The sequence below is a fragment of the Catharus ustulatus genome, chromosome 23, assembly GCF_009819885.2.
Source record: "Catharus ustulatus isolate bCatUst1 chromosome 23, bCatUst1.pri.v2, whole genome shotgun sequence".
Classification (NCBI taxonomy): Eukaryota; Metazoa; Chordata; class Aves; order Passeriformes; family Turdidae; genus Catharus; species Catharus ustulatus.
In genome coordinates, this window is record NC_046243.1 from 1,393,187 (window position 1) to 1,413,882 (window position 20,696).

At 50.9% G+C, this 20,696-nt stretch overlaps 1 protein-coding gene across 1 annotated transcript in view; it reads left to right on the top strand.

Moving 5' to 3' along the window:
* CDK12 (cyclin dependent kinase 12) overlaps positions 1-20,696 on the top strand; it is a 35,106-nt gene extending 14,410 nt beyond the window's left edge. The window contains 11 exon segments of the mRNA XM_033079154.1: positions 755-894; positions 1,760-1,930; positions 2,654-2,843; positions 3,194-3,250; positions 3,741-3,842; positions 5,710-5,787; positions 6,477-6,593; positions 9,389-9,520; positions 13,353-13,567; positions 17,493-17,948; positions 19,903-20,696. Coding sequence (XP_032935045.1) covers positions 755-894; positions 1,760-1,930; positions 2,654-2,843; positions 3,194-3,250; positions 3,741-3,842; positions 5,710-5,787; positions 6,477-6,593; positions 9,389-9,520; positions 13,353-13,567; positions 17,493-17,948; positions 19,903-20,453 — 2,209 coding nt within the window. The 3' untranslated portion in view covers positions 20,454-20,696.

The window sequence follows — 20,696 nt, forward strand, 5'->3', positions numbered from 1 at the left end:
TTTTAATTTAAATCTTTAAGTCTCTTAAGCCCCCAGATTGCTTTGAGAGCTTTTTATATTGAGGGAAGTGAGATGGGCAGAACCCAAGTTCCCATTTCTATTTCCTGTGCATTGTTTCACTTCTGAACCCTCACCTAAAGGCAGCTTGCCTCATTAATTTGAATATTAATGATAGAAATTGCTGGAGTGTGTCACATCCACCCCAAAATCTCTTTTTGATTTAGCCTGATGAAACCTCTGGGTGAGAATCTCTGTACAAAACTCTTGTTACTTTTAAAATTTTGTGAGGTTTGGATTTTTCCTGCACTTCCTGGCTGCCCCAGGCCAGGCTGGCCAGGGCTGGGAACCCCCTGGGACAGTGGGAGTGTCCCTGGATCAGATTTTGTGTCCCTGGATCAGATTTTGGGTCCCTGGATCAGATTTGTGTCCCTTCCAAACCTTTCTGCCATTCCATAATTCAATGTTCAAGGCACCCCTTGATAACAAATTTAACATCCACTGTTTTATAGTGTTTTAAATAAAATCCAACCATCCAGCACCCTACAAAACATCCCAAACAAAACATCCTAAACACTTTTTTTTTATCCTGCACTGTGCTGTTGCCATCCAGGATAACATTTCTGTCCAACAAAACCCCATCAAACCCAACACCCAATTCTCAGAGCACAAATCCCGACCTGGGGGTGGTTCAGGGATGAGCACAGGTGGGATTTTTGTGTTCTGGGGTGTTTCACAGCTCTCCTCTCCCCTGCAGAATCTGCTGTCCTCGCTATGGGGAGAGGAGGCAGACGGAGAGCGACTGGGGCAAGCGCTGCGTCGACAAGTTCGACATCATCGGCATCATCGGGGAGGGCACCTATGGGCAGGTCTACAAAGCCAAGGACAAGGACACAGGTGAGCCTGGCTCAGCTAAACCCCACCTCAGGCTTTGCTGGGTGTGCTCAGCTCCCTGCTCTGCAGGGCAGGAGTCACTGCAGCCCTTCCAGCTGGGGTTTGCCCAGCGGGGCAGAGGAGCTGGAGTGCTGGAATGTGGAGTTTAGGGCTGGGGTTTCTGCTCTGCTGGTGAGATCCAGGGGGTGACACCTGCTCAGAGGATCACAGTGAACCTCTGCTTTTTAAATTGTCACACTATTGCAGCAGAGCTTGGGAAATTCCAAACTAAACTTCTGTTCCTCCTTTGTGGTGGAGCAGGTGAGGAAAATCAAGATATTCAAAAATCCTGGCGCAGATGTTATGTGAGATCTTGTGCTCTGAGCTGGGGTGTGACACCTGCCAAAAAGATTGTGGTTACCACAGGATCCAGCTGAACCCCTGCTTTTTAAATTGTCACACTATTGCAGCAGAGTTTGAGAAATTCCAGAGTATATCTATTTTCCCTTTATGGTGGAGCAGGTTAGGGAAATCTCAGGTGTCATGTAAGAATCCTAGCACAGATGTTATGTGAGATCCTGTGGTCTGAGATGGGGTTTGATACCTGGATAGAAGATTGTGGTGATGCCAGCTGAATACCCCTGCTCTTTAAATTGTCAGGCTTTATTGCAGCAGGGTTTGGGAAATTCCAAAGTAAACCTTTTTGGTGGAACAGGTTAGAAAAATTCCAGATGTGGAAAACTCCTAACTGAGAAATCTCACTCAAATGAGCAGAGAGGTAACCAAAGCTGCTCTGCTGTCCCTTGGAGGGCATTCTGCACGCTCAGAGCTGCTCCCCAGCTGGCTGGCAGTGCAGCTGAGCAGGCTGTGCCCCTGCTGTGACCTGCAGGGGAGCTGGTGGCTCTGAAGAAGGTGCGCCTGGACAATGAGAAGGAAGGATTCCCCATCACCGCCATCCGCGAGATCAAAATCCTGCGGCAGCTCATCCACCGCAGCGTGGTCAACATGAAGGAGATCGTCACAGACAAACAAGATGCACTGGATTTCAAGAAGGACAAAGGTACAGCTGGCTGTGCACTCAGCTCTGATGTGATTCAACCACTTGGTTTAGTGGGAAAATCAGCTCTGGGGGGGATTTGCTGCTTTGTGTTTATCCTACAGCTCCAGGATCTGGCCTCACCTCAAGGGGCAGATTCCAGTTGGAGTTGATCAAAGGATGATTCCATTCCTGCAGAGTCACAGGAGAGCAATCTTTTTCTTTTTTTATTAAAAAAAGAGCCTTTACAGGGTCACTTTTAACAACAATTAGTGGCAACAAACTTAAAAAAACAAACAAACTTTCAGCGTCCCACTGGCTCTTGTTTGGGATTTCCCCTTCCAGGAGAGAGAAGGGAACAACCCAAACAAGAGTTCAAACCATGCAGGGCAGTGATCCTTCAACAAATTCTCCTGTAAGAAAATCACCAAAGCATGGAGGTGAACGTGGCCAGAACTTCAGAGGAATTTATTTGGAGGGTTCTTTAATTTCAGATGTCAGCTTGGTGGGGCTGCTTTGTTGTTTTGGGGTTTTTTTTACCCCTTGAGGGAAAAAGACACCCAATAAGCCCAAAATAGCACAAGAGTGTTAAAAATTTAAAAAAATTTAAAAAACAATTTCAGGAGAATTGTGCACAATTTCAACCATATAATCTCCTTTCATTCCTTCTCTTTTTTGTGTCTCTCCTGTTGTTTTTTCAACCATTTCTTTGTTCATTATTATTATTATTTATTATTATCATCCCAGGTGCCTTTTACCTTGTGTTTGAGTACATGGACCATGACCTAATGGGGCTGCTAGAATCTGGCTTGGTACATTTCTCAGAGGACCATATCAAGTCTTTCATGAAACAGTTAATGGAGGGTCTGGATTACTGTCACAAAAAGAATTTCCTTCATCGAGACATCAAGTGCTCCAACATCTTACTGAACAACAGGTAACCTGGATCCACCTGGAGATCTCTGCAAGCTCTTAAAAAAGTTCTCAGGGACATTGGCCTGTTGGGAAGGGTTTGTGATGGAGATTACACTGAATTTTTTTTTTTTTTTTTTAATTTGTTGTTTAAACTTTGTATTTATTCAATCAGAAGTGCAGAGTTCAGCCTGGCATATCCAGCAGTAATTCCTGCAGACCTCTGTGAGGCTTTTCTGGTTTCTCCTCACCCTTTCACTGGGATTTTAAGTAGGAGTTGGGTTCTGATGGGTCCCTGACAGCTCAGTGCATTCCATAATTCTGTGATTTAACTGTGATTTAAACCAGAGGTTGGTTTTTTCTTTTTTCTTTCAGTGGGCAGATCAAACTTGCAGATTTTGGGCTCGCCCGACTCTACAGCTCAGAGGAGAGGTGAGGAAGGGGAAAGGATTTATCTGGGTGGGATGAACTTTTTTCTTTTTAATCACCCCTCACTTGGAAGTCCTGACAAATTATTTTCAGTGCTATCCAGCCCCAGCTGTTGGATAAATGCACTCCTGGCTGGTGTTTGTAACTTGTCATTAGGAGAGCAGCTCAGAAGGAGCCAAAACTCCTTCTCTGCTTGCCTTTGACCTGCCCTGGAGTGGGTTTTGCTCCAAGATCAGTCACCATTCAGTGATGAGAGCCTGCTGAGGGTCAGGGATTTTCAGTCTTGGGTACCTACAACAAATCCAGATTCCTGTAAAATCCTGTAAAATCCTCAGCTGTTTTTAACTCAGCCTGATGCTCTGGAAGTGCTGACACTTAAACCCCCCCTGCTGCCACCAACAGGTCTAAGTGCAGCTGGGAAGTAAAGGAACATTTTTTCCATGCTTTTATGGCTCTTGGGATGAGTTTTTATTGTTTTTTTGATGCTTTGCAGCCGTCCCTACACCAACAAAGTGATCACGTTGTGGTACCGCCCCCCGGAACTGCTGCTCGGGGAGGAGCGCTACACCCCGGCCATCGACGTGTGGAGCTGTGGGTGAGTCCTGCTGGGGCTGCCCTGCCTCTGCTGCCACCTCCTGACATTGCTGCCCCTCATCTGGGGCACTTCCCACAGCTGGATCTGTGCAGAGTGTTAGGAGGAGGCAGGCAAAGATATGGGAATAGGAATAACAGTTCTGTACTAGGGAAATTAAAATAGAAATACAGCACTACAAAGAACAAACCCCAAACCCTGACACAGTCAGAGTACAACCTGACACCCATCAGTCAGGCAGGGTGTTGGCAGCAGTCCCATCCCATGGTGGCTGCATCCTCCTGCAGTGACAGATGTGGCTCAGCTGGAGCAGTGCTCCTGTACAAGGTGCAGTTTCCCTCCCAAGCTCCAGTGGGGATGTGGAGAAATCCGGTTTTCCTCTGGAGTCCAGTGGAGAAAGGGGCTCCCTTAGTGTCCCAAAACCTCTGTTTTTATCTTGGTAAGAAATGTTGGGCTCTTCCCCCTGGCTGGAGCAACTCCCAATGGGATGCAGTAATTTTATCAGTGCCACAGTGGGACTCAATGGCCATGAGCAGAAAATGACTGGCTGGAGGAAGGATGGGCTGTGAAAAGATAAAGAACACTGCCCTGCCTGGTTTATAAACATGGCCATGAACAGGAGATATCCCATGAGATAAAGAACACTGCCCTGCCTGGTTTATAAACCATGGCCATGAACAGGAGATATCCCATGGAGATAAAGAACACTGCCCTGCCTGGTTTATAAACATGACCATGAACAGGAGATATCCCATGAGATAAAGAACACTGCCCTGCCTGGTTTCAATGGATGGCCCATTAGCAGAATATCTCCCACAGAGATCAGGATCACTGCCCCACCTTCAACAGATGGTGACAGAACAGATACCTTTGATCACACTCTGTATTGTAATGTGCAGCTTATAATCATGAAATTACTGTACTTGGTGAATCTCCTAGAGTGAGGTTTGCCTTGGTTTTGCAATGAGAAGAGGTAAAAAATAAAATTTTTACTATTTAAAATGTAAACCAGCCTGATACTGGTGTCCCCTTGTGATCAAGAGGGGTGACACAGCATTCCTCCTTTGCTGTTCCCTCCTTTAGTGTGGATTTTAGAGAATTTTTCTCTAAACCCTTTAAGTTTGCAACATCTTTAAGTAGAGATTTCATGTCTCAAGAATTTCCAGTAGTACAGGAAGCCTGGGGAGCAGGAGTGTGGGCAGTTCAGCCACAAAGATGGAACATTTTTCCACATGATTCAGAAGCAGAGACTGAACTGAAGCTGGATTCCCCAGAGTGAGCACTTCCCTCTGGGAGGTTCCTTCAGCAGGGTTTATAACACAGAGAGAGCTTGGGTAAAACCTGTAATTAATGATAATTGCAGACTGTGAGGCCCAGTTGCTGCTCAGCTCCTGTTCCATGTGTCGGGTTATTCCCATTCCAACCTGCATCCCCCAGCTTGTGGCACTGATTCCTGGTGGATAAGGAGAGATGTGAAGAGCTCAGAGCTGCTCCCTCCTTCCCTCCCAGCTCAGTGTGGCCAAACCCAGCTCCTCTGACAGCCACAGGCAGCTGGGGAGGTGAAAATCCAAATAAAAACTGAAGGTGGAGGAGAGCTCTGAGCTCTTTTCTCTTGTCACATTGCCACATCCTCCTCTCCCTACAAAGAGTTAATGTGCCAGGGGCTTCCTGCACACAGCAGCCACTTGCAGGAGGTGATTCCCAGGAGCCCAGGGCTGGGGACTCCATACACACAGGTCACTTTGTCACTACAAGCCCTGATGCAAATCACTCTCCTCAGGCAGAGCTGCTCCCCAGCACAAACACTGCCGTGTTCAGCTGCTCATCCCCAGGGTTTGCTGTCCTGACCTCTTGCTTTTCCTCCTTCCAGCTGCATCCTCGGGGAACTGTTTACAAAGAAACCTATTTTTCAAGCCAATCTGGAACTGGCTCAGCTTGAATTAATCAGGTAAAGCTTTGCACACACACACATGTCTGGGAGGGGAGGTGCTGCAGGAGCTGCTGGTGCACACAGGCAGCGAGTTAGGAGGGATCTTCTTCTCTAACCTGCCTGGAAAACAAGGCCAGGAATGCCTGGGAATGCAAATGGGACCAGCCAGGTGTTCACACCTGCAGCAGGGGTGTGCTTGCTGGTTTATGGAGCCTCAATAAACCTTGTTTGCTGAGCCCAAAAATCACAAACTTTAATTAGTTGTTTGAATCCTGGAATGGTTTGGGATGGAAGGGACCTTAAATCCCATCCAGTGCCACCCTGACATGGACAGGGACACTTCCCACTGTCCCAGGGTGCTCCAAGCCCTGTCCAGCCTGGCCTTGGACACTTCCAGGGTGGTCACAGCTCCTCTGGGCAACCTCTGCCAGAGCTTTACCACCCTTCAGTAAAATACTAAAATGTAGTGAGCTTGGAAAACTTCAATAAGAAACATTAACACTTTAAAATTTCTAATAAGAAAAAAGAAAATCTCATTGTTTTGAGTGGTTTATAAACTCCAGCTCAGCATTTTCCTCTTCCTGAAACCTTTTTCACCACCTCCTCTGAGCTGTGCCCAGCCCTGGGTTATTCCTACTTACCAAGGTGTTTTCCCTGGGTTTGGTGGCTCTGCTGCACCTTGGCTGACTGTGTTCCCTGCCCCCCAGCCGGCTCTGTGGGAGCCCCTGCCCAGCAGTGTGGCCAGATGTCATCAAGCTGCCCTACTTCAACACTATGAAGCCCAAGAAGCAATACCGGCGGCGCCTGCGCGAGGAGTTCTCCTTGTGAGTCTGCCTGGGGTTCCCTGTCCCCTCTGCAACCTCTCACTGTCCCCAGAGGGGTTCCCTGGCACCTGTACAACCCCTCACTGCCCCCAGAGGGGTTCCTGAGTCTGCCTGGGATTCCTTGGCACCTCTGCAACTCCCTCATCTGTCCCCAGAGGGGTTCCTGGGGCTGGGCTGGGTTCCTTGTCACCTCTGCAACCCCCTCATCTGCCCCCAGAGGGGTTCTCTGTCCCCTCTGCAACCCCCTCATCCACATTCAGAGGGGTTCTTTGGTGCTGGGAGCTGCGTTGGGCTCCCTGTTCCCCTCTCCAAACCCCTCATTCCCCCTCCAGAGGGTTCCCTGGGGCTGCACTGGGCTCCCTGTCCCTTCTCCAAACCCCTCATCTGTCCCCAGAGGGGTTCCTTGTCCCCTCTGCAAACTCCTCATCTGTCCCCAGAGGGGTTCCTTGTCGCCTCTGCAACCCCTCACTGCTCCCAGAGGGGTTCCTGAGTCTACCTGGGGTTCCCTGTCCCTTCTCCAAACCTCTCATCTGTCCCTAGAGGGGTTCCTGGGGCTGGGCTGGGTTCCTTGGCACCTCTGCAATCCCTCACTGCCCCCAGAGTGGTTCCTTGGCACCTCTGCAACCCCCTTATCTGTCCCCAGAGGGGTTCCTGAGTCTGCCTGGGGTTCCTTGGCACCTCTGCAACCTCTCACTGTCCCCAGAGGGGTTCCTGAGTCTACCTGGGCTCCCTGTTCCCCTCTGCAACCCCTCATCTGCCCCCAGAGGGGTTCCTTGTCAGCTCTGCAATCCCTCACTGTCCCCAGAGGGGTTCCTGGGACTGGGGTGGGTTCCTTGTCACCTCTGCAACCCCTCACTGTCCCCAGAGGGGTTCCTGAGCCTGCCTGGGCTCCCTGTCCCCTCTGCAATGCCCTCATCTGCCCCCAGAGGGGTTCCTGGGGCTGGGCTGGGCTCCCTGTCCCATTTCCAAACCCCTCATCCACATTCAGAGAGGTTCCTGGGGCTGGAGGCTGCACTGGGAATTCTGTCCCATTTCCAAACTCCTCATCCCCCTCCAGAGAGGTTCCTGGGGCTGCACTGGGAACCCTCCTGGAAGTGTGGAATTTCAGAGGGATGTTCTCTGGGTCAGAAGAAGGAAGAAAAAGACAGAGACAACACCCAAAAATTTTTATTTTGTCTCATATTTATTACTATATTTTAAAAACTCTACATTTAAAACCTTTCACTGTGTGAAATTATACACTTTGATTTTAACTTCATCACTCAAATTTGGAAACCTTTTCCAAGGCCTTGAGTCAAAAGCAGGGGGTCAGTGTTAGAGAGCACAGAAAGGTCAAAGCTCTCAGGCTTCTGGGCTCTGAGATAACCTGGTGGCAGTTGTGGCTCCTCATAAATGGCAAAATACAGAGTGGAAATGTCATGGAATTACCTCAGCTGGAAAGGACCCCCAGGGATCATCCAGTGCAGCACAGACACCCCAGAACTGCCACCCTGCCCCTGAGAGCATTGGCCAAACCCTGCTGGAGCTTTGGGGCTGTGCCTGAGCACCCTCCCAGGCCAGAGCCTGGCCCAAAATCCATCCTAAACCTGAACCTCAACCTGATCCCTGCCCTGTATCCATCCTAAACCTAAACCTGAACCTGATTCCTGCCCTGAATCCATCCTAAACCTGATTCCTGCCCTGAATCCATCCTAAACCTAAACCTGAACCTGATTCCAGCCCTGAATCCATCCTAAACCTGAACCTAAACCTGATCCTACCCTGAATCCATCCTAAACCAAGACCTAAACCTGATCCCTGCCCTGAATCCATCCTAAACCTAAACCTGATTCCTGCCCTGAATCCATCCTAAACCTAAACCTAAACCTGATTCCTGCCCTGAATCCATCCTAAACCTGAACCTGATCCCTGCCCTGAATCCATCCTAAACCTAAACCTGATCCCTGCCCTGAATCCATCCTAACCCTAAACCTGATCCCTGCCCTGAATCCATCCTAAACCTGATTCCAGCCCTGAATCCATCCTAAATCTAAACCTGATCCCTGCCCTGAATCCATCCTAAACCTGATTCCAGCCCTGAATCCATCCTAAACCTAAACCTGATCCCTGCCCTGAATCCATCCTAAATCTAAACCTGATCTCTGCCCTGAATCCATCCTAAACCTAAACCTGATCCCTGCCCTGAATCCATCCTAAACCTGATCCCTGCCCTGAATCCATCCTAAACCTGATCCCTGCCCTGAATCCATCCTAAACCTAAACCTGATTCCAGCCCTGAATCCATCCTAAACCTAAACCTGATCCCTGTCCCAAAATCCATCCTAAACCTAAACCTGATCCCTGCCCTGAATCCATCCTAAACCTGATTCCAGCCCTGAATCCATCCTAAACCTAAACCTGATTCCTGCCCTGCCAGTCCCTTTGAGCTGCTGGTCTCTGAATTCCCTTTAATCCTGAGTTTTCCTCCTAGCACTGAGCTTTTCCATGGACTCAGACAGAAGAACCTTTACCAAAATCCATCCTAAACCTAAACCTGATTCCAGCCCTGAATCCATCCTAAACCTAAACCTGATCCCTGCCCTGAATCCATCCTAAACCTAAACCTGATCCCTGCCCTGAATCCATCCTAAACCTAAACCTGATCCCAGCCCTGAATCCATCCTAAACCTAAACCTGATCCCTGCCCTACTGGTCCCTTTTTTGCTGCTGGCTCTGTGAATTCCCTTTAATCCTGAATTTTCCTCCTGACACTGAGCTTTTCCATGGACTCATCCACATTTTCCCCCTCCCCACAGCATCCCCTCCTCTGCCCTGGATCTCCTGGACCACATGCTGACCCTGGACCCTGGCAAACGCTGCACAGCAGAGCAGGCCCTGCACAGTGACTTCCTGAAGGATGTGGACCTCAGCAAAATGGCACCTCCAGAGTAAGTCTAACTCCATCAACCTTTTTTTTCTTTTTTTTTAAGTGAAAATTAGGATTTTCTCTCAACTCTGCCCTTGTGTTTGGTCATGGGGTTGTGCAAATGGTTTTTCTTTTCTGCCTGGCTTTATAAAACCCAGTTTAATGTTTGTGAGATGCTCAGCTCCTCATTAAGGCTGTGTGTTAATTGAATGCAAAGCTTGAGCAGTGTCACTCAATTTTCTCCATTCCAATCCAGCAGGTGATAAAACTGTGACTGGTTTGTGTGCAAAATGCAGCCACAGCTTTGGAGATCCCTGTTTGCTTCAGTGTTGATTTTCCTAATGCTCCCAAACTCCCAGAGCTTGCTGGGCTTGCACTCCCTGGTTTTGTGTGATCTCAGTGTAAAATAAATTAATTTTGCTCTGCCTTTCCTGGCTCTAGGACCTGGCTGTGATGTTCTGGCTGCAGTCAGATCATGGAATCCCAGCATGGTTTGGGTTGGAAGGGAACTTAAAACTCATCCAGTCCCCTCCCTGCCATGGGTGGGGAATTTTCACTGTCCCAGTTTGCTCCAAACAGCCTTGGACACTTCCCAGCTTCTCTGGGAAACCCATTCCACCCTTCAGCACCCAATTAATTCCCAAAATCCCTTCCTGAGTCCATTCCTCCATCTGTAAAAGTGGAACAACATTACCTGGATCTCCAAAATTCCATCCTGCAGTGGTTTGGGTGGGAAGGGACCTTAAATCCCATCCAGTGCTGTGGGCAGGGAAACCTTCCAGCATTCTAGATTGTTCCAAAGCCCATCCAGCCTGTCCTTGGACACTTCCAGGGGTATCCACAGCATCTCTGGGCAGCACTTTCTGCACTGAGGGTTTGTTGTGGGTTCTGAGGATTCATCCAGGGATCTTGGGGCAGCCACAACTTCTCTGGGTATCTGCACTGAAGGTTTGCTGTGGGTTCTGGGGATTCTTCAGAGGTATCCACACCTTCTCAACAGCATCATTTTCTCTAAGGACTTGTTTTGGGTTCTGAGGATTCATCCAGGGATCCAGGGGTATCCTCATCTTCTCTGGGAATCTGCACTGAGGACCTGCTGTGGGTTCTGAGGATTCTTCCAGGGGCAACCACAACTTCTCTGGGCCCCACTATCTGCACTGAGGGCTTGCTCTGGGTTCTGAGGATCCAGAGGTATCCACATGTTTTTTGAGCAGCACCACCTGCTCTAAGGGTTTGTTGTGGGTTCTGAGGATTCATCCAGAGGTATCCACATTTTCTCTGGGCAGCACCATCTGTGCTGAGGACTTGTTGTGGATTCTGGGGATTCTCCCAGGAGTATCCACACCTTCTCAGCAGCATCATTTTCTCTAAGGACTTGTTTTGGGTTCTGAGGATTCTTCCAGGGATCCAGGAGTATCCTCATCTTCTCTGGGCCCCAGCATCTGCACTGAGGGTTTGTTGTGGGTTCTGAGGATTCATCCAGGGATCCAGGGGTAGCCACAACTTCTCTGGGCAGTACCATCTGCTCTAAGGGCTTGCTGAGGGTTCTGAGGATTCTTCAAGGGTATCCACAGCTTCTCTGGGCATCTGCACTGAGGGTTTGTTGTGGGTTCTGAGGATTCATCCAGGGGTATCCACAGCTTCTCAGCAGCATCATTTGCTCTAAGGGCTTGCTGTGGGTTCTGGGGATTCATCCAGGGGTATCCAGGGGTATCCACAGCTTCTCAGCAGCACCCTCTGTGCTGAGGGTTTGTTGTGGATTCTGAGGATTCTTCCAGGGCTATCCACAGCTTCTCTGAGTATCTGCACAGAGGGTTTGTTGTGGGTTCTGAGGGTTGTTCAGGGGTATCCACAGCTTCTCAGCAGCAGCATCTGCACTGAGGGCCTGCTGTGGGTTCTAAGGATTCTTTAGGGGTATCTACAGCTTCTCTGGGCATCTGCACTGGGGGCTTGTTTTGGGTTTTGGGGATTCTTCCAGGGGTTTCCACAGCTTCTCAGCAGCACTGTGTGCACTGAGGGTGTGCTGAGGGTTCTTCCAGGAATCCTGGGGCAGCCACATCTTCTCTGGGCAATCAGCACTGAGGGCTTGGTCTGGGTTCTGAGGGCTCTTCCGGTGATCCTGGGGTATCCACATGTTTTCTGAGCAGCACCTTCTGCTCTAAGGGCTTGCTGTAGGTTTTGGGGATTCTTCCAGGGGTAGCCACAGCTTTTCTGGGCATCACCATCTGCACTGAGGGCTTGCTCTGGGTTCTGAGGATTCATCCAGGGGTATCCACATGTTTTTTGAGCAGCACCCTCTGCTCTAAGGGCTTGCTCTGGGTTCTGAGGATTCTTCAGGGATATCCAGGGGTATCCACAGCTTCTCAGCAGCACCCTCTGCACTGAGGGCTTGTGGGTTCTGAGGGTTCTTCCAGGGCTATCCACAGCTTCTCTGGGCAGCACCATCTGTGCTGAGGGTTTGTTGTGGATTCTGAGGATTCTTCCAGGGGTATCCACAGCTTCTCTGGGCATCTGCTCTAAGGGCCTGCTCTGGGTCCTGAGGATTCATCCAAGGGTATCCAGAGCTTCTGAGCAGCACCATCTGCACTGAGGGCCTGCTGTGGGTTCTGGGGATTCTTCCAGGGGTATCCACACCTTCTCAACAGCATCATTTTCTCTAAGGACTTGTTTTGGGTTCTGAGGATTCATCCAGGGATCCAGGGGTATCCTCATCTTCTCTGGGAATCTGCACTGAGGGCCTGCTGTGGGTTCTGAGAGTTCTTCCAGAAGTATCCACAGCTTCTCTGGGCCCCAGCATCTGCTCTCAAGGCTTGCTCTGGGTTCTGAGGGTTCTTCCAGAGGTATCCACATGTTTTTTGAGCAACACCATCTGCACTGAGGGCTTCTTGTGGGTTCTGAGGATTCATCCAGAGGTATCCACATTTTCTCTGGGCAGCACCATCTGTGCTGAGGGCCTGCTGTGGGTTTTGGGGATTCTCCCAGGGGTATCCACACCTTCTCAGCAGCACCACCTGCTCTAAGGGTTTGTTGTGGGTTCTGAGGATTCATCCAGAGGTATCCACATTTTCTCTGGGCAGCACCATCTGTGCTGAGGACTTGTTGTGGATTCTGGGGATTCTCCCAGGGGTATCCACACCTTCTCAGCAGCATCATTTTCTCTAAGGGCTTGTTGTGGGTTCTGAGGATTCTTCCAGGGATCCAGGGGTATCCTCATCTTCTCTGGGCCCCAGCATCTGCACTGAGGGTTTGTTGTGGGTTCTGGGGATTCATCCAGGGGTATCCACATCTTCTCTGGGCAGCTGCACTGAGGGTTTGTTGTGGGTTCTGAGGATTCTTCCAGGGGTATCCACAGCTTCTCTGGGCATCTGCTCTAAGGGCCTGCTCTGGGTTCTGAGGATTCATCCAAGGGTATCCAGAGCTTCTGAGCAGCACCATCTGCACTGAGGGCCTGCTGTGGGTTCTGGGGATTCTTCCAGGGGCAGCCACAGTTTCTCTGGGCATCTGCACTGAGGGTTTGTTGTGGGTTCTGGGGATTCTTTCAGAGATCCAGGGGTATCCACATTTTCTCTGGGCAGCACCATCTGCTCTAAGGACCTGCTTTGGGTTCTGAGGGTTCTTCCAGTGGTATCCACAGCTTCTCTGGGCATCCTGAACTGAGGACCTGCTGAGGGTTCTTCCAGGAATCCTGGGGCAGCCACAGCTTCTCTGGGCATCTGCACTGAGGGTTTGTTGTGGGTTCTGGGGATTCATCCAGGGTATCCACAGCTTCTCAGCATCACCCTCTGCACTGAGAGCCTGCTGTGGGTTCTGAGGATCCCCTCAGTTCCCCTACCATGTTTTTCCCTCTCTTGCAGCCTCCCCCACTGGCAGGATTGCCACGAGCTGTGGAGCAAGAAGCGGCGGCGGCAGCGGCAGAGCGGGGTGGCCGTGGAGGAGCCTCCGGTATCAAAAGTTTCTAGGAAGGAAACTACCTCTGTTCCAAGCACAGACACTGTGAAAAACAACAGCAGTCCTGTGCCCCCCCAGCCTGCCCAGCTCAAAGCAGAGCCTGGTGCTGCAGATGCAGTAGGTCAGTGCTCACCTGGGTCTGGGAGCTGTTCCTTCCCTGAATGTTTGAAGTTTTATTTTTTTTTTAAATCCAGTCTGGTTCTTTCACCTCTAATTCTGCACAAAGGGCATTCCAGGCTCTTCCTGTCCTCATTTCTTTTTATTTTTTTTTCTTCCTTTCTCTGCTGTGAAGAAGCAGAAGGTTCTGTCTGGTTTTCAGAAGTCTGTGAATTTGTTCTGAGCTGTGTTATTAGTTCTAAAAGAGGCTGAATGATGAAAGGAGTGCAGGAACAAATCACAGCAATCACAGGCTGCAAGGTGGAGCTGTGTCCAGGGTGTGCACACCAGCTGAAGTTTGACCTTGTTGATAAATTATGTCAGGATGAAGTGTGGGGAGTGTCAGGCTGGTGGGTAAAAATGTTCATTATTGCAGAAAAAGTAATCCAGCCTGGCAGGACTGGACTTGTGCACTGTGCCCTGAAAATAGTTGGGAGGGAGGAATGTGCATTTCCACAGAGCTGCCCTGATTGTTCTGTAAAAACCTCACAAAAACCCAGATATGGGCTGAGGCTTCCTTTGTGCCCAGTGCTGTGCTGACAAGAAATGAGGAAGACAGTTCTTGCTCCAGGGAATGCACAATCCATGTGTTCAGTGAAACATGGCAGATGGACAAAAGGTGCTGCTTGGATTAACAAACAGCTGGGAAAAGAATGTCCCATTCTCTCTTCTACCAGCAAGAAAAACTCCATTTTTAAGCTGAAACCAAATCCTTGCCACCCTTATTCCCAAAAAGTTGTGGCAGTGTGAAGGGACACCCTTGGCACTTGTCACTGGGCTGTGAAGGGAGGTGCTGCCACTCCCAGGATGTATTTTGGGATAACCTGGATCCTTGCAGGTCAGGACAGAGTCCTGTGATCCCAGACCAGCTCTCTCAGCAAGGAATTGCCTTCTGCTTGACCTAATTCCTTGTGCTGTGTGGGGGAACAGCCCCTCCCTCCATCCCAGAGGAGGGCAGGGGGCAGGGATTGGTGATTGGGGGATCTCAGGGGGGCTCCCATTGCCCCTTCACTCCCCCTGGGGTGCTCCCACTCCCCAAATCTGGGAATAATGGGGAGGTTGGAACTGGTCCTGAGCAACAGCTCTGGGTGTGCAGTGGGGTTGGAGAGGTTTTGGGGGAGGTTTGGGGTTATTTTTGGGAAGGTTTTGGAGCAGTTTTGGGGCAGTGCAGCAGCTCTGTGTGTGCAGTGGGTTTGGGGAAGGTTTTGGGGGAGGTTATGGGGAAATTTTGGGAGGTTTGGGGTGATGCAGCAGCTCTCTGGCTGCAGTGTGTGTGCAGTGGGTTTGGGGCAGTTTTGGGGTTATTTTTGGGGAGGTTTGGGGCAGTGCAGCAGCTCTGTGTGTGCAGTGGGTTTGGGGAAGTTTTTGAGGCAAGTTTTGGGGCAGTTTTGGGAGGTTTTGGGGCAGTACAGCAGCTCTCTGGCTACAGTGTGTTTGCACTGGATTTGGGGACAGTTTTGGGGGAGGTTTTGGGGCAGATTTAGGGGAGGTTTGAGGCAGTGCAGCAGCTCCCTGCCTGCAGTGGATTTGGGGAAGGTTTGGGGTCAAGTTTTGGGAAGGTTTGGGGCAGTGCAGCAGCTCTGTGTGTGCAGTGGGTTTGGGGCAGTTTTGAAGCAGTTTTGGGGAGGTTTTGAGGCAGGTTTTGGTGGGTTTGGGGCAGAGCAGCAGCTCTCTGTGTGCAGTGTGTGTGCAGTGGGTTTGGGGAAGGTTTGGGGCACTTTTGGGGAAGGTTTTGGGGAGGGTTTGGGGCAGAGCAGCAGCTCCCTGGCTGCAATGTGTGTGCAATGGGTTTGGGGAAGGTTTTGAGGCAGGTTTGGGGCAATTTTGGGAGGTTTTTGGGGCAGTGCAGCAGCTCTGCCTGCAGTGTGTATGCAGTGGGTTTGGGGGGAGGTTTAGGGGATGTTTTTTGGGAGGTTTTGGGCAGTGCAGCAGCTCTGCCTGCAGTGTGTGTGCAGTGGGTTTGGGACAGTTTTGGGGCAGGTTTTGAGGATGTTTTTGGGAGGTTTTGGGGCAGTGCAGCAGCTCTGCCTGCAGTGTGTGTGCAGTACCACGGGGTGCTGCTGCTGTGCTGTCAGAGCAGGGGCTGGGAGCTCTGGCAGCACATCCCAAAATCCTCCTCACAGAGCATCCCTGCCTTCCCCCAGCCTGGGGACACACAGGGGGTGCTCAGGGGCTGTGGGGTGTGGAGAAGGGCTGTTCTTGGCTCTGGGATGTAGAAAAGGGATGTTCAGTGCTCTGGGATGTAGGGAAGGGCTGTTCTGGTTGTAGGATGCAGATAAAGGTTGTTCATTGCTCTGGGATGTGGGGAAGGGATGTTCAGTGCTCTGAGACATGGGGAATGGCTGTTCCTGGCTCTGGGATGTAGGGAAGGGCTGTTCCTGGCTCTGGGATGTAGGGAAGGGCTGTTCCTGGCTGTGGGATGTGGATCATAGATCTGGGATAGGGAGAAGGGCTGTTCCTGGTTGTAGGATGTGGGGAAGGGCTGTTCATTGCTCTGGGATATAGGGAAAGGCTGTTCTGGTTGTAGGATGTGGATAAAGGCTGTTCAGTGCTCTGGGACATGGGGAAGGGCTGTGCCTGGTTGTAGGATGTGGATCATGGCACTGGAACATGGAGAAGGGCTGTTCAGTGCTGTGAGATGTGGGGAAGGGCTGTTCCTGGCTGTGGGACATGGGGAAGAGCTGTTCCTGGTTGTAGGATGTGGATCATGGCCCTGGGACATGGGGAAGGGATGTTCATTGCTCTGGGATGTAGGGAAGGGCTGTTCAGTGCTCTGAGGTGTAGATCATGGCTGTGGGACATGGGGAAGGGCTGTTCCTGGTTGTGGGATGTGGATAAAGGCTGTTCATTGCTCTGGGGTGTGGGGAAGAGCTGTTCCTGGCTCTGGGACATGGAGAAGGGCTGTTCCTGGTTGTAGGATGTGGATCATGGCCCTGGGACATGGGGAAGGGATGTTCAGTGCTCTGGGCTGTGGGAAAGGGCTGTTCCTGGCTGTGGGATGTGGGTAAGGGATGTTCCTGGTTGTAGGATGTGGATAAAGGCTGTTCATTGCTCTGGGATGTAAAGAAGGGCTGTTGATTACTCTGGGATGTAGGGAAGGGCTGTTCTGGTTGTAGGATGTGGATAAAGGTTGTTCATTGCTCTGGGATGTAGGGAAGGGCTGTTCCCAGTTGTAGGATGTGGATAAAGGCTGTTCCCAGTTTTAGGTTGTGGATAAGGACTGTTCCTGGTTGTAGGATGCAGATAAAGGTTGTTCATTGCCCTGGGATGTAGGGAAGGGCTGTTCCTGGTTGTAGGATGTGGGGAAGGGCTGTTCCCAGTTGTAGGATGCAGATAAAGGTTGTTCATTGCTCTGGGATGTAAAGAAGGGCTGTTGATTACTCTGGGATGTAGGGAAGGGCTGTTCTGGTTGTAGGATGCAGATAAAGGTTGTTCATTGCTCTGGGATGTAGGGAAGGGCTGGTCCCAGCTGTAGGATGTGGATCATGGCCCTGGGACAGGGGGAAGGGATGGTCCTGGTTGTAGGATGTGGATAAAGGCTGTTCCCAGTTTTAGGATGTGGGGAAGGACTGTTCCCAGTTGTAGGATGTGGATAAAGTCTGTTCCCAGTTGCAGGATGTAGGTAAGGACTGTTCCCAGTTGTAGGATGTGGATAAAGGCTGTTCCCAGTTTTAGGATGTGGGGAAGGGCTGTTCCTAGTTGTAGGATGCAGATACAGGTTGTTCATTACTCTGGGATGTAGAGAAGGACTGTTCCCAGTTTTAGGATGTGGATAAAGGCTGTTCCCAGTTTTAGGATGTGGGTAAGAACTGTTCCCTGTTATAGGATGTGGATCAGAACTGTTGATTGTGCACTCCCAAGCTCCCAACCCTCCCCTCCCCTCCCCGCAGGCCTGGGCGACATCACGCAGCAGCTGAACCAGAGCGAGCTGGCCGTGCTGCTGAACCTGCTGCAGAGCCAGACCGACCTGAGCGTGCCCCAGATGGCCCAGCTGCTCAATGTCCACTCCAACCCCGAGATGCAGCAGCAGCTGGAGGCTCTCAACCAATCCATCACGGCCCTGACCGAGGCCACGGCGCAGCAGCAGCAGCAGCAGCAGCGCGAACCCGCGGCGGCGGCGGCCGAGGAAAGCGCGGAGGAGCCGCCCGCCGAGGTGCCCGAGGAGCAGCAGACTCCAGAGGCAGCCAGCGCTCAGGGAGACATGCAGAACGTGCTGGCAGTTCTGCTCAGTCAGCTCATGAAGAGCCAGGAGCCTGGGATCACCCTGGAGGAGAGCAACGGGGAGAAAAGCAGCGAGCAGAGGGGAGGCAGGAAAAGCCCGCCGAGGCATCCCGAGGAGAGCGCAGGTAAATGGATTGGGGACAGAGCTGGTGTGGGGAGCAGGGAGAGCATCCCACAGAGCTTGGAGTGTTGGGAGAAAAGGCAGCAGGGCTGTGGATGGATGGATGGATGGATGGATGGATGGGAGGAGGGAAGGGGGATGTGAAGAGATAACAACCTCACCCCCTCGCTGCGGTAAGTGCTGGACTGCTCAGGAGGTTGAACAGCTGCAAAGAGGCAAAAATGACCCAAAAAATCCACGAGTGCTGCACTGTGAGTGGGGCAGTGAAGATGAATTGGAGGTTTTGGGGTTTGTCCAAAAATGCAGTGGAAGTTTGGAGGGTCAGTTCTACCTCAAAACCACCCCCAGCAATCAGTTTGCACATCCAGGGAGTTTTTTTGCATCTCTGTTGTTTTTCCCAGCTCTTTTTCATCCCCTCCCTCTTTAAAAAAAAAATTATAAAAAATTTATTTTAAAAATTTATAAAAAAAAGAAGTGCAGAGATGATTTTAAAGAACTGAAGGGAGGGATAGTGGCAGCTGTGTAGGAGCTGAAACACCAAACCAAACCAAACTTTTGCTCCTTAAAAGCTTTAAAAAAACCCTGCTTGTCTCAGTGAGCTCTCGGATTTCCTTTCCAAAGGTGAGTGTAAATGTCTCCATGTCTTTTTTTTTTTTTTTCTGTTGATTTTTTGAATTTATTAGCAACAGCCTGTGACGACCTCACCAAATTGTAGAAGCCTCCTGAGTATGTCTCAGACTCTGCGGGGAGCCTGGTTTGGCCCGGTCCCACCTCCTGCAATGTAGCTGAACGTGCTGTGTTCTCGTGCCTTCAACACCCGCCCACCACGAGCCAGTTGTGATCGTGCTTTTTTTTTTTTTTTTTTTTTTTTTCTCCTTTTTTTTTTTTTTTTTTTTTTTGTTGTTGTTGCCCTAGTCCTGGAAGATAACTAGGTTACTGTAGAGCAGATGGAAATTCGATGCCGTTGTTCTCTGTTGATAATTCTTTGGAATGATTTGCTGTCCCCACCCCCAGATCAGCTTGGCTTTACAAAAATTTACCTGAAGATTGTTTGGGGTTTTTTTTGTTTTTCTTTTTTTTTGTTTTGTTTTGTTTTATTTTTCTGGATTTCAATACAATCTAGTTTTCAAAGTGGACTGACGGATACGGGTGGAGGGGTGGTCCTGGAAGACTACTGGTTTTCACAATAAAGTTTGACCTTTTTAATAACCAGTTTTGCCAATGTTTTGAGGATCTGATTCCAACAAAGTGTCCGTGGGGCTCTGCCATCGCCAGTAATCCCTTCCCCCGTGGGCCAGGGAGAGGAGGCAGCTCAGAGCAGGCAGGGCTGGCTGGGGGGGAGTGGAACAGCTCCTGTCACCTGCAGGGACAGCACAGTGACAGCACAGTGACAGTGGCACTCTGCTCCCTGTTTGTGCTTCCTCACAGAGCAGGGGGGTCGGGGCTGACCCAAAAAACTCTGATTTGGGATAAATCAGGGGTGAAGGGGCAGGGGGGAGGAAGCAGAATTTTTTTCTTGTGCTCAGGACAGTCTGTGCAAATCCTCAGGGGGTGAGTTTAGGACTCTGAACAAGGCTGGGGTGGCTGGGAGGGGACACTGGGGGCACTCAGGAGCTGCCACCTGTGTGCTGGGCTCGGTTTTGTGTTTGCCCGATCCAGCACAGCCCCTCCTGGCCCCGGTGGGGGGAACCCGGGCTGGGCTCCACATCTGCCTCCTGCAATTCCCTGCACGGCTGCCCAGCTGTTGGGACAGCTGTTCCCAACCGGGTGGGTGCGAGGACCAGGGGTGGAAACCTTAATCAACATTTTTAATGAATCTCCCACCCAACATCCCAACTCTCCCTCCGCCTCTTCCCAGAGCATCCCAGCTCGGGCTGCTCACTTTGATTTTTTTTTTGCTTAGAAATGTCTTTGTGTATGTTTGAAACGCTGTTTAAAAGAAGTCACCCCTTCCACAGCGTGTCCTCCCGGCATTGTCCCAGCAGAGAAGAGACCCCCCGAGCCCCCCGGACCGCCGCCTCCTCCCGGGGACGCCTCGCAGGAGCTGAACCCGGCGGTGACGGCTGCGCTGCTCCAGCTCCTCTCGCAGCCCGACCCGGAGCCTCCAGACTACGGCAGGACTTACAGCTCTGAAGGGGAGCTCAATGCTCTGCTAGAACCTTCTGCACAAGCCTCGGGGAAAAGCAGGACCTTCATGGGCTCCGTGAGCCACCTCGGGGAGAGCAGCGCCTTCCAGGGCTCGCTGCAGTTCCCTGGGGATCAGGACCTGCGCTTCGCCAGAGCCCCCCCCGGCAGCCACAACAACAACAACAACAACATCCTGCTGCACCCCGAGGCCAAACTGCAGAGTTACAGCGAGCTGGGGCCGGGAGCAGCCGCTTCCAGTGGGGCAGGGACAGGTCACAGCTGGGGAGCCCCAACCCAGGCGCCTCCTTCCTATGGGAAAGCGTTCCGAGGGCCTGGCCGAGTGCCTCCACGGGGAGGGAGGGGTCGGGGGGTTCCCTACTGAAATTCCCCCTCTTTGCCTCTCCTCCTTTAGCCACAGGACTTGATTCTATTTTTTTTTTTTTTAATTTTTTATTTTAATTTTTTTTTTTTTTTTTGGCCAGAGCGAGGTCTCGTCTGCATTTCAGCCGCTGCAGAACTCCCTCCTCTCCCTCCCTGGTTAGTGACAAAAATAATCCAAAAATAATCCCAACCCTGCAGCAAACTGAGCCAGGACAGGGAGGGATTGATGGATTGATGGAAAAGT